This window comes from Poeciliopsis prolifica, unplaced genomic scaffold, assembly GCF_027474105.1.
Source record: "Poeciliopsis prolifica strain line A6 unplaced genomic scaffold, Auburn_PproV2 SCAFFOLD015, whole genome shotgun sequence".
NCBI classification, from domain to species: Eukaryota; Metazoa; Chordata; class Actinopteri; order Cyprinodontiformes; family Poeciliidae; genus Poeciliopsis; species Poeciliopsis prolifica.
The window spans coordinates 7,816,903-7,830,017 of NW_026562390.1; the positions used below are offsets into that span (position 1 = coordinate 7,816,903).

At 35.3% G+C, this 13,115-nt stretch overlaps 1 protein-coding gene across 2 annotated transcripts; it reads left to right on the forward strand.

Moving 5' to 3' along the window:
* Positions 1-3,331: 3,331 nt before the first annotated feature.
* Positions 3,332-13,061, forward strand: anxa4 (annexin A4). 2 transcript variants are annotated; one of them, XM_055040343.1, is made up of 13 exons: positions 3,332-3,419; positions 4,558-4,605; positions 5,760-5,847; positions 7,525-7,619; positions 8,419-8,532; positions 9,285-9,375; positions 9,712-9,791; positions 10,251-10,307; positions 10,396-10,489; positions 10,703-10,798; positions 11,991-12,049; positions 12,550-12,672; positions 12,855-13,061. In XM_055040343.1, the coding sequence occupies exons 2-13, from the start codon at positions 4,597-4,599 to the stop codon at positions 12,909-12,911; spliced, it is 963 nt and encodes a 320-aa protein (XP_054896318.1). In that variant the 5' UTR covers positions 3,332-3,419; positions 4,558-4,596; the 3' UTR covers positions 12,912-13,061. The 2 variants fall into 2 exon arrangements, with proteins under 2 accessions (XP_054896318.1, XP_054896317.1); XM_055040342.1 differs by having other exon boundaries at positions 3,351-3,482.
* Positions 13,062-13,115: the final 54 nt, after the last annotated feature.

Sequence of the window (13,115 nt, forward strand, 5' to 3'; positions counted from 1 at the left end):
AGCACTGCGTCTGTCATCCGCTAAAACGGTACCGACTGAGGTTTCGACACAACCGTCTAATCTCTGCAACCACAGCAATCTTTGGCTGCCAGCATTATCGCAACATCCGAGCTGTTGCTGTTGACGCACACGGTGACTTGTGGGTACTGTAGTTCAGAGAGCTCCGTCGCCCTCTCGCGCTTGTGTACTGCCGTGTGAGGTCATTTGCTGCGTTCACGTCACGTGGGGATATTCACTGTTGGATCGTGGAACAACAAGCCCCCCAAGTGTCAATGTACAAATATTTGCCCTATATTTCCAGGTTGATAATGACATGATGAAAAATTATATAATTTATTAAATGCATTCATATTTTCTAGAAATTTCTTTATTTTTATTATTACTATCAGGGGTGGTTGGTAGTAACTAGATTTACTTAAATAATTTTTGGGGGGTAAAAAGGCAGACATACTAAGGAGTATTTTTATTATACTGTATTTTTGAATTTTTATTTAGTATGCATTATCGCTATTCTTATTTCTGGATAAACTACCCAGTGTATTCTTTATTCACTGAATAAAGAATAAACGTGTTTTTGTAAAAACAAAATGCCCCACACACAGACACAAACCAACATTTTACGTTTACGTGACAGTTCTTCTTTAAGCTTTGCAGTTCTAGCGTTTTGTTTGTTTTTCTTTTCATTTTCTTAGCCTGTTGTACCATTTTATAAATCTAGAAGAGACATTAAGCATTCTAACATAAATATACATTAGCCTGCATGCTTTCTGTAAATATTAGTTTAATATATTTTATATAAAAACATTAGATGTAGGAAAGTGTTTCTCCTGCCTAAATGTCTAAAATTTTTTAGATATTAAGTCAAATATTCTGATCAGTTAGTCAGTACACAAAAAACCCTTTGTGCAAAATATGTTTTTACTTTTATTTGAGTAAAAATATTGTAGTAGTTGCATATTATTCACACTTTGCTGACTATTTATGTATTTAATTTGTCTGTCAGTGAGAAAGATGCTGACCAATTTTGGAGTCCAGTTGATACGATGACAATAAAGACTATTCTGTTGTAATGATAGCGGCTATGCTTTCATCTGTGAAACTCTCAGTTACTTCACTTAGTCGCTTTAATTTCCAATACTATTAAAGAAGTCTTAAATATTGTGATCACTCTGTTGATAATAGTATTTCTGTTAATGATGTTTGCCATGCCCAACCTTATCAGCTGCAGGTTCTTTGAAACTTGCAGCTGTAATTGCAGAGAAAGATATTTCTACATGGCATTGTCTTGGGAGGAGGTCTACAAATGCACGCTACAACGTCAGAAGTAAATCCACAAAAATTCAGAATGCTATTTTTTCACTACTTACTATGTTTTGTTAGTCGGTCTCGTAAAATCCCTGCAGAATACTTATTTGTTGTTTAAACATAACAATTTTTATCAATGTGTCAACTTTTACTTAGACACAATGTAAAATGGAACAGGAATGCATTCACCTATAACTTTATATTTAGCAGCCTCCACATCCCACACTAACTCTTACATTTGTGTCGTAGCTGCTCTCATCACACATTTTACATGCTGGTTGGTCTTATTTTGGTCATTGTACACCTTTTTTAATCTATTCTGTGTCATTTTAAAGACACTTTGTGTCATGCAGTCCTTGTTTTGAGTCTCATGTTGGTTAGATTGCTCCCAGGTCACATTTGGGAATTAATGAGTCTCATTCTTGGTTTAGTGGAATCAATTTTTCTCTGGTGTAATGTACATTATTACATTTATGTACTATGGAGTGCTTTCGAGCTTTCATCTTTAGCAACTTCTAAGTGAGTATGACGATAAAGGAGGGATATATTGGGAAATGGAAGTCTTCACAAAGACATTGCAACATTTAGAGTGAGGAAACTGGGCATAAATCCTGAAGGACAGCTTTATGGCACTGCAGAAATGTTTTGAGGTTTGTGTGTATTTTATCTTTGTCTTTTTTTTCTATTTGTCACAAGTCCTTTGTTTAACTTTCCCCCACATGTTTTATCCTCTAGCTTTTTGTCTGGTGGTGGGAACTATTTAGTATTATCTTAATCTGTTGTCTTTATCGTATGACATGATATGCAGTGATACATCTGAAAAATCTTGGTGCTGTCAGTATTGCAACAAAATTCCAGGAATTTTATTGAAATGTTGACAATAAATTGAACATTTGAATTTATTCAAATATTTACAAATTTCCAAATTTAATTGGAATATAAATTTCCAACTAAATTTATATTTAGTTGGAAATATAAATTTTGTTCCTGTGCAAAATAATTTCTGGACTGACCCCCTGCATTGAAAACTCTTTTAAAGAGGAGTAAAAAGCATTAAAAATAATTGAATATTTATTTTTGCAGTATTAGAATAAAGTTGGGAACAGTAAATCAGAAGACTGTTGCAACTAAACACAGAGCAATCCTGGACAAAAACAAAAAACCTGTAAAAAAAAAAAAAAAAAAAAAAAAAAAAAAAAAAAAAGACTTTACAGTGTTTTTAAAAATGGGTATCGTGGCCACCAGGGGGCACCAGATGGGGCTCAGAGAGCTGGAAGATGGAGGAAAAAAATGCAAGTTAAAGAAATATACAATAAATTTAATAGTATTTTATTATTTATAAAAATATGTGACCTTTGTCAGTCATTAGCTGAAAATTATTAATATGTTATTTGTCAAACTCTATTGTTTGCCAGACATGTTTATGAAGCTGCTTTGCTCCTGAAGTTAGCAACCTCAAAATGAGCCAGAAAAGACAGAAGAACCTGTCCAAGGGAGGACTTCTGGAAAAACCCTAAGAACTCATGGGCAACTAAAATAAGAAAGTATAGGCAGCTAAAAGTTAAACTGTATTTTGAGTAGTGAATAAAAGTGAAACAGAAAACTCTTAAAGATGATATTTCTGTACCTATTTTTGGGTCAGCAAAAGGAATCCAATGAGATATTGATGGGGTTCTGCTGATTTAATATTTAAAAACAATGTTATTGGACAAAAGCAAGTTATGTTAAATGATAAAATAAGATAATTACAAATAACAAATTCAGGGTAAATCAAGACTTTGCATTTTTGTTTGAAAAAAGATTATTCTTTATTGATGGAATTGAGTCGCAACGGTGTGTACTCCTAATAGTAGAGTTTTTTCATAATATTTTAAGTAAATAAGTAAGTACTTAAGTATGTATACCTGGTTGCAACAGAGCAACATGAAATCCCAATGAAATCCGTCTGAGTTTGTGTTTTGAACGACTAAATACCTGGTTGAGATTATTTAGACCGCAACAGCGCCCCCTGGAGTCACAGCAAGTAAACACAACTGAGCGCGAGCTGTGGCGTGCGCGCGTAAGCGGTGTTAGAAGTGGGTGGTCCGTGGACAAGGCTGCAGTTAAAAGCTACGGTGAGTTGCTCTTGTCTCTCTACCTTCCTGTGGGGCTTCAGGACGAAAGCACTCTCAGACCAGGTGAGACGAAACTCAGAGTTCTTCGGGTTCCGCTCTGTAAAAGTTTTCTTCAGGCAGCCGCTTTTCCCTGTGCAGGGCGTGCCCAGGGACCTCAACGCCAACTTATCGATGTCTTCTTCCTCATATACTTTCGGCGCCGTTTTGTATTAAAGTTTACAGTTTATAGGTTCTGCAAAAGATGACACCGTTATTACACAGTTGCTGCGATTATGAATAGATTTCGACTGCAGTCATAACTTTGTTGTTCAGCTCCGCTTGATTATTCTACGTGTCACTGTTGTTCAATTTCTTCATTTACCTTCCTTAAGTCCTGCCAATCCAGTTTCTAATTGCTTTCCAAGAACCGACGCTATATATTCATGGAAACGGAAATGTAACTTTTGTGTTTTCTCTGAACTACATTTACAATGTATACACGTTTGCATAATTTTGAATACACGGCTGGATCTGAAGGTTTTTCTGCAGGATAATTGTCTGTGTTCCAGATGCAGAATAAACTTCGTCATGGCTTACAGTTGGCACATGCTGAGTGTGAAAATGTCTTGTGATCGCATGCAGAATATTTTCACAACAAGCCACTCTGTGGGGCTGTTTCCTGAATTTAGACCACAGTGTCTAAATGTCTCCATAAAATATGCCAATATATTTTTGTACAATAAGCTTTTAATCACAGCAAATCAAAGTGTTGTTAGTTTGCACACAGCAGACTGATGAATCGCAGTGTTCCATTTTAATTTGATGTAACATTTTAAAATATGCAATGGGAATGTCTTTCCATTATGTCTCTTCTTAAGGGAGTAATTACAGATGTGTTCAGATAAACAAACACTTCATGGGATTGTGCAGCACTAGCACTGAAATGGGACCCTGGAGCGCATGGCCCACGAGTGTGATGGAAACCCTCTTGTAGATAATAAACCAAATAAAATATTTATCAGAGGTTAACAAGGGAAGCCTTCAAACCTGGCACCATCTTTTTACCTCCTTGGATTGTTTCCTCTTACTTTGTTATAATCTCTTTCATGTACTATGAGCTGCTTATTATTTATTTGCATTTTTTATTTTTTTATTTCAGCTCTCCAGACCTTCAGACCAGATACACCATCATTCAAAAATGGCAGCAGTAAGTGTGTTCTTTGTAAGCTGCTTTTCCTAAGCATCGTAACCACCAGTAGTATTTGCATGTATTTGGAAGACTTTAGACCTATTGTCTAAAGCCAGTTGTGCTGCTTTACTATTATTTTTGCAGCTGGTAGAGTGAGTACATTTCTGTCTTTGAGTTTTAAATGGAGATCAGCCTAAAATGTGGCAAATACTGTAGTTATGTCAATCATTTTACAGAAGTTGCAACACTTTAAATTGCTAAATATGTTAAGTGAAACCTCTTTCTTTTCCTGTCAAAAGACAGGAAGAGATAAGAAATGGTACTGATCTTAATTTTGAAAACTAATTTTGTTGCATGGTCGCAAATTCTTATCCACATAACTTGGTTCAAAGTTGAAGAATTTAAAAATAATCTTGTAATTCTCCCCCAAAATAATCCCTCTGCATGATGCTGCCTCCACCATTTTTAAGAGTTGTAACAGTGTTCTTGAATTTCATTGCCTCACTTATTTTCCTCCAAACGTAATCCTCATTTCATGAATAGTTGAGATATTCTGAATTAGGATGTTTTTTTTCACCATTACATTAAAGATCTGCAGCATTTCTTTCAGCAATTCTTTATGGAAAATGTTTGATAAAAAAAAATAAAATCTGACAATTCATAAAGGAAATATTTAATTTACAAATGAACTGGGAATCTGAACTTATATAATTATTTTTTCAAACTAGAAATAGTGTCAGATATGCATCTGAAATCTTTCAATTCTCTTTGATCAGCTGATTGGTGGCCAGCTGGTCAAAATCAAATATATCCGATATTTGTTTTCCTATTTATTAAGTGGATCATATTAAAGGCTCAACCTATTTTTGTTTGATATATGCACCGTCTACTTTGACGCCCGCACCACAAACTTTTTTTCTGTTGTCTTTATAGCCTTCAGCAGCCAAATCAGAATCGGTAAAAATCGCAGTCAGACATGAAAAAGAAACAAAAAAACCAAAGTGAAAAATGTCAGTGGTTAGAATATGCTTATATGCATCTATGATGTATTTAAGCAGCTATAAAAGCGAGTGTATTTTAGAATTTGTTACATGTAGATGAACCACAAACTCTCTGTTTACTTTAATTTGTTTGCATTGTTAACTGGTTGTAAATGTGTAATTTATGAGCAGATTGGAAAACGTGGAACTGTGACCGAGGCGGCTGGTTTTGATGCTGCAGCTGATGCCCAGAAGCTGAGAGAAGCCATGAAGGGAGCTGGTGAGTGGCTCACAGCAACACTTTTATTCATGGTCCATCCTTTCCTATCTCTGATTTCAAGGAGGGCTCCATGGAAAGAAAAAAGTCTGCTTCTCCCACGCTCTGGAGGAAGTTTTAGTGTTGCTGAGCACTTGTTTTGTAATCACAGATTTTAGACTCAACATTTCTTTCCCCTTTATCTTGTTGGTTTTGCTTTATTTTACACTATGGAGTCAAAGTGATTTTGCTAAGCATGCAAATTGTAGTAGTAATCTGATCTCATTGTAGGTTGCAGTGGTCTGAATTGAAACCTTTATACCAACTTTTGCTCTGCATCAGATTTCTGAAAAGGAATGCGGATGCTGTTAGGAGTTTACTAGACTAATCAGATTCTCCTGACTCCAGTTTGCTGCTTTTCGCTAACAAAAGATTTCTATGCCAACCCAAACCAGCAGCTGTGTGTCAGGATTATCTACACGGCTGTTGGAGGGATCTCCTTTAGACACTTTTTTTAAAAAGTAGCATTTCGGATAAAGTGTTGTGAAAAGGTTTTTGCGCCCCCACTGATTTAATCTATTTTTTCTTTTTTTTAAATTAACATGCAAATCCTTCAAATCAGAAAACAAATTTTATTATCTGACAGAAAAAGGAAGAGTAAACGTGAATTGCATATATCAAATAGTTTTCTTTACAAGGGGATAAACAGCTATCAAAACCAACTTCACTTATGTGAAAATATGTGTTCCCTTGTTAAATCATAAATTAACCAGGATTAATCACGTTTTCTCTATCCAGACCTGTATAATCTCACATCTACTCATATGACCCGTCTTACTTCCCGTAGTCAATGTGTTATAGATTTAACAGTATAGAAGAGGATGGGAAAAATTTCCCAATCTCTTATCACTGTTGGCCAAAAACAACCAAAAAGGCATTGTCAAATTTTTCAATAAATAAATCCCAATAAATCCCTACACTTTTGGGAATATGTCCTGAAAGTTGACAAGACAGAATCAGAGCATTTTGAAAGGAGTCCATTTGGTGTAAAATAAACAGCACTTCAGGAAAAGCACATCATTCTGACAATGAAATAGGTCAATGGTGATGGGAAGATCTGGGCTTCAGCAGCTGAACGACTTTTCATTATTAATAAAACCATTAATTCAAGTCTATGAGAAAATCCTGAAGGAGAATGTCCGATCATTAGTTTGACCAAATGCTTCCCTGCACAAGTTATTCAGTAGATCAATGATCCAAATTCAAAACCAGAATTTCTACTTCCTATTGGCTCAAAAATGGAAAATGAAAATTAGTCAAAGTTTGGATTTAAGTCTGATTTGCCTCTCTTTCTTGAAAACCCTCCAATGTGGCTGAATTAACATCATTCTGCAAAGAAGAGCGAGCCAAAAATGTTCCCACGGTGAATTAAAAGACAGATAAACAGTTATTGTGAAAGCTTGATTGCATAAGTAATTTAGATTTAGAAGGAAATAACTTTTTCACAAGAAGACAGGTATGTTTTGATAGCTTTATTCCCATTATAAATGAAGTAATCAGAAAAATAACCCAGCATTTTGTATTTACTCAGGTTACCGAATAAAAAAAAAGTTTGATGTGCGAGTGCGATAAACAAGAAATAATCAGAAAGGGTCCGAGTAGTGATTCACAAGGTGTGCTGTGATGTGATGTGGCTTTCAGGGACGAATGAGGCGGCCATCATCGATGTCCTGGCGCACCGTACGATTGCCCAGAGGCAGCGCATCAAGGAGGCCTACAAGCAAACTGTGGGGAAGGTGAGAGCAAACACAATCTTCGTCTTAGTGGAAGTAGAATTATTATCTTGAACAAACATTATTTTAAGCAGATGGAGAAGTGACAGCTTGACGACCTTAAAATGATGAACAGCACCCTAAATGAACCCTACAGCAAACAGTGCAGATCTGCTGTCACTATTGTTTCAGTGTGCGCTCTTATCATGTTCTGGTTAGGTGTGGTACAGGCATAGATAAAGTCCAAGTTAATCATTGACCAAAAAGCAGAAATAAATTACAAATGACCATCTATAAAAGCATCCTTAGACAGAGGGAGCCCTGTAGTCGGCTGGAAAGGGGAACGCTCCTTCCTGTGATAAACATTCACTAAAACCAAATAAGGAATGCTGCCAACTGTCTGCTTCTTGGTTTTGTTATTAATGAGGATCAATATATTAACTGAGAGGGAAGTTTTGGGGTTGACATAGTGAGATAAAGATGACCTCTTCACATGGTGTCCAGTAAGAGGTTGAATAAAGTTTTCTGAGAATTCATTGAGGGAACTGCAGGAAAAGCAAAGACTGAGCGCAGCAGAAAGAGTGAGTCATGTTGGTGACACCCACATGTGGTCAGCTGAGCTAAACGGCTACACTGTTCACAAAATGTTTCCAAAAACCACACCCGCTAGTGGGAAGCCCAGAGATGATGGAAGTCTGGTCTCCATCATCTGCCAACTGTCTGCAGTTGGCAGATGATGAGTGATAAATCATAATCTTAATGAATTTATGATGCAACTGGAAAATGAAAATGGAAATATTATTCCATTTGTTCATCCAATTAGGAGCTGGCTGATGATCTGTCTTCAGAGCTGAGCGGGAACTTCAAGAGCGTTGTTCTGGGTCTGCTGATGTTAGCGCCTGTCTACGATGCCTATGAGCTGAAAAATGCGATGAAGGTCAGATTTACTCACTTAATTAACATTTTTGTGACGATTCTATGGTCAGTATGTTGTATCCATACTTTTTAGGCAACTTCTCAGCACTTTGCTTCAAAATATGACGAGAAAACACAAATAAATAATAAATACGAAATTACAGGAGCCATTGGTTGATATTTTGTAAGTTTTCTTAGTCATTCCTGTTATGTCTAAGATATTAAAAACAATAACTGAATAATGCAGAGTGCCTCCTGAAAGTATGTAGTTTGATTCTTTTCCTGGTCTGCATAAGTACAAAAAAAGTGGAAAAGTTTATTTTCTACACTTATATTTTCATTCCATTATTTAAATTATACAAATTTGACTTTCTGAGAGAAAATATAAGTTTTTACATTACCTACATTAACTTTACAATGAACAAATTAATATAACGTATAACTTTTTGTGAAATGACAGAATCACCGATAAGAATATATGACTTTTAAAGACATGTATTTGTAAAATAACTACATTTTACATAATATTATAGATTTGAACTTATCTTACTTTGTCAAAAGGCCAAAAAAAAAAAACATTAAAAAGCCCTTGGGCTCACTTTTGAGCATCATCTCAATGTTCCAGAATCTTCTCAAAAGTTGAGTCAGGAAAAGTAAAGAACTTCAAACCAGATTGATACTTTCTCACAGGGAGTAGTAAAATACCTCTAAAGTTATACTTTAATCTCATTTCCATTGTTTTAAGTAACTAAATACTAATTTTCTGCTTTACAGGGGGCTGGAACAGAGGAGGCCTGCCTAATTGACATTCTGGCTTCAAGAAGCAATAGTGAAATTAAAACCATCAACGAGGTCTATAAGAGAGGTAACTCTTATATTATTAATGATATAAGAGTTACGTCTCATGAGCAGACTTTCTTCCATCAATCTACTGCATCTCTGTCGTTTCCTGAGCCTATATATGACATATGATATTGCACAGCGGCCTCTAAAGGCCCATTATCAGAAAGCAGTGGAAGTTGTAAATTATTCATAATATGAGTTGCTCTCTGTCTGGGAGCTCATTGTTTTCACCTTTGCTTTGATGTATTTGGTGTCTACCTCACCATATGGAGTTAAATATAACATGTTTTAATGGCTGATTTAAAAATAAAGCTAAACTAGATAATAATTTACATAATTTGTTCCTTTTTTTCACTAGAATATGGGAAGACCCTGGAGGACGCTGTGTCTGGGGATACATCTGGGATGTTTAAAAGGGTTTTGGTCTCTTTGCTCACGGTAAGCAAACATCAACCTCCCAGTTTGCTCCAATAATATTCATTTAATCTGTGGTTTATGAAGCGCTCCTCATAATTACTGGCCGCCCTGATAAAGAAGTGTCAAAAAGTCTTAAAATAAATGGTTGTGATGGAGACTTGGAGATTAAAGATTTCTGCATTGTTTTTCCCAGTGTATAGAGGAAGAACAAGAAGATATTTTACATTAATATCATTGTCATTTCAGTCACTGCTTCATTTAATGACGGAGCAGCAACTGAAAATTGTTTTAAAGGAATTTCACTTGATTATGTAAACAAAACTGAATGATAAAATAGCTTATTTTTTATTTGCAAGCTTTTTTTTCCAAAAATAGCATTGAGCAGCATCTTTCTTACCAAGGTTTTACTGCTTGTACAGAAACAGAAACATTTATTATCTGTGTATTTGCTAATTTTATATGGATTTGTTTGGATTGCAGGCTGGACGAGATGAAAGCGATAAAGTGGACGATGCCCTGGCTGTTCAGGATGCGAAGGTTAATACCTTCATGTAAATAAAATTCTCAATATGACACTTATTATTTGAATCCCATGTAACTTCCTTTTTCACTTCTGGGTTTGTAGGACATCTATGAGGCCGGAGAGGCTCGTTGGGGCACAGATGAGGTGAAATTCCTCACAGTGCTGTGCGTTAGGAATGGAAACCATCTGCTGAGAGGTATTCCTGCCAAAATAAGAACTGCAGTTATTTTTTTTATTATATAACAAAACTGGCATTAGAAAAAGCTTGTGAAGGTTTTACTGACCTCTTGTGGCACGTTTGAGCAAATATTAATAAGAATTTCTCTTAATCCATAAATCGGTGTCTAAACATCTCAAAATGATCAGCATCCCACTCCATAAATCCTCCTCATATTGTTTTCTGCTCCAGTGTTTCAGGAATATCAGAAGATTTCTGGGAAAGACATCGAGACTAGCATCAAGAGTGAGATGTCTGGCTCCTTGGAGGACGTCTTTCTTGCCATAGGTCAGCTTCTTCACTCACATGTTTCATCACACTGGCATATATTAACTGCTATATTAGTCTATTAAAGTATGATTTTGCTTACGTAAGTGAAACACATTATATACTGCAGATTAGTTGCAGACAGACTGACGTTTCCATGCCTTTATTTCCATTAACTAGTTAACAGTGAATGCACATTATTTTCGATAATAATACTACATGAGAAAGAAATGTGGACTTAATGAAAAGTATGATTAATGCCTGTTTAAAAGATGTAATTTTCCAAAGGTACATTTAATCTAACAAAGAGTTTTTGATTGAAAATGAGTGCATTCTTTATAGCTTAGCCTTCTGTGAAAAGTGTAAAACCTTTAATTCTATTTCAAATAACAACAAATTTGATTGAATAAAAGAAAGAGTAAGGTAACATATGGATTTTTTTTTGTCCATTTACAAGAAGACAAAGATGTATAATTAATTGCAGATTAAGCGTGATCTTGTATGGTTGTTTATTTCAGTTCTGAACATCAGAAGCCAGTATATAAAATGAGTTAGTGGTTAATTAGTTTGTGAAGTGACTGCTGCAGAGATAACAGGTTTTACTGAAACACCTATTTATACATCATTCAGACTTCAAGATGCCTTCACAGATGTGAAAGGTACTCATGCACTAATGAGCCCTTATACATATGCTAATCAGCTCAGTGAATCTTCCCAAAAGCTGCACGATTTCCGTAAAACATTTCACATTTTGGTTCGTCAGATCATGAGAGCAAGTTTTCTCACTTCCTCAGCTGAAGATTAAATGAATTCAAATCACTTTTGGATTTTTTTTATTATTTTTTTTTAGCTTGCAGGGTAAGGTTTTTTTTAAAGACTTTAATCTGAACTGAAATTGGAATTTTGTGTGTAGATGGTGTTTTTAATCTCATAAAATAAAGATCACATATGCTTCATATGTTGCTCACCTTGGATACCACAAAATGTGAATTTTCCTCTCTGATTTATGCTGATGAAGGTCAACGTTAAACCTGAAATGGGTTTTTATTTCTCCTGCAGAAATGCTTTAAGAAAAGAAATAAGATCTGTTTTATTTTCAATAACCAATACTGATTTAAAAACATGTGTCACTTTAATTTACACAAAATTGTAAGTGATGTTTGCCTCTGATGTTTTGGTTTGACATGTTTGTTTTACTTTTTTCTGGTTGCAGTGAAATGCATTAAAAGTAAACCAGCATTTTTTGCTGAACGGCTGTACAAGTCAATGAAGGTAATTATACTGTATTTTTTCAAAATTGTTCATATTGTTTAAACTATTTCATATTTGTCATGTTACATCCACAGGCCGTGATAAGGCCTTTGGATGGAAAGTAGAAAAAAATTAATATGTTTTCTATTTTTATATATACAGAAATAGAAACCTGAAAAGCTTGCCTTTCAGTTGTTTAACGTTAATTTACCTAAAAACAGTCCAGGACAAGACATTGAACATGCAGCCACTGCTCCACTGGAATGGTTTAAATCAAAGTTTATTTCTTTGCTAAAAATGCAAAATTTAGACCTATATCCAGTTAATAATCTTTGAAAAAAATTTAAAATTGCCCCAACTTGCTCTACATCCTATCTGACCTAGAATTATGGCTCAGAGGGGCTGGACACCAAACTTGGAAAAAAAATAAGTTCATTAAAATAAAAATACAAGTTACAAAAATGATAAAATTTCTATCATTTTTATACAACCTTGATGTAGCTTCTGTCTTTCTCCTCAAGGGTCTGGGCACCACAGACAGCGTCCTCATCAGAATAATGGTCTCCAGGGCTGAAATTGACATGTTGGACATTAAGAGTCAGTTCCAGAAGATGTATGGAAAGACTCTACACTCCTTCATCAAGGTGAGGGGCTCAAGCTGGTCTAATTATGATAATTGCAATTCCAGCTTTATTTAATGCAAACCTTTTAATCTGTTTTATCTTGTTCACTTCTCCCACACAAGCTCCCTTTTTTTGTTTTCTAAAAGTAACACAAAAATCATTTTTATATCATTTGCAATAACTTTTAAATTCTCGCTGTTTAGGGTGACACATCAGGCGACTACCGTAAAATCCTGCTGGAGCTGTGTGGAGGCGAATAGAAACATTCAGCGATATTCAGCCCCGCTTCTTCAGACCACATCATGCTTTTTATGTCGTCTTCTTCTCTACGTTTCTCATTTTGCTAATTAACTCAGTGCCTTGTATCACTGTTTCAGATACCAATTAAACCAAAGATCAGTGAACCTTTACACCTCTGTGTCTTTGTAATTCATTACATGCCGGGAGGTAATTAATGGCATTAA

What these genes read in the sequence shown, in the direction of transcription:
- anxa4 (XM_055040343.1), top strand. An exon ending in AGAAGCCATGAAGGGAGCTG is followed by an intron (nt 5,848 to 7,524) that starts GTGAGTGGCTCA and finishes TGTGGCTTTCAG; the next exon opens with GGACGAATGAGGCGGCCATC. An exon ending in CTCTACACTCCTTCATCAAG is followed by an intron (nt 12,673 to 12,854) that starts GTGAGGGGCTCA and finishes CTCGCTGTTTAG; the next exon opens with GGTGACACATCAGGCGACTA.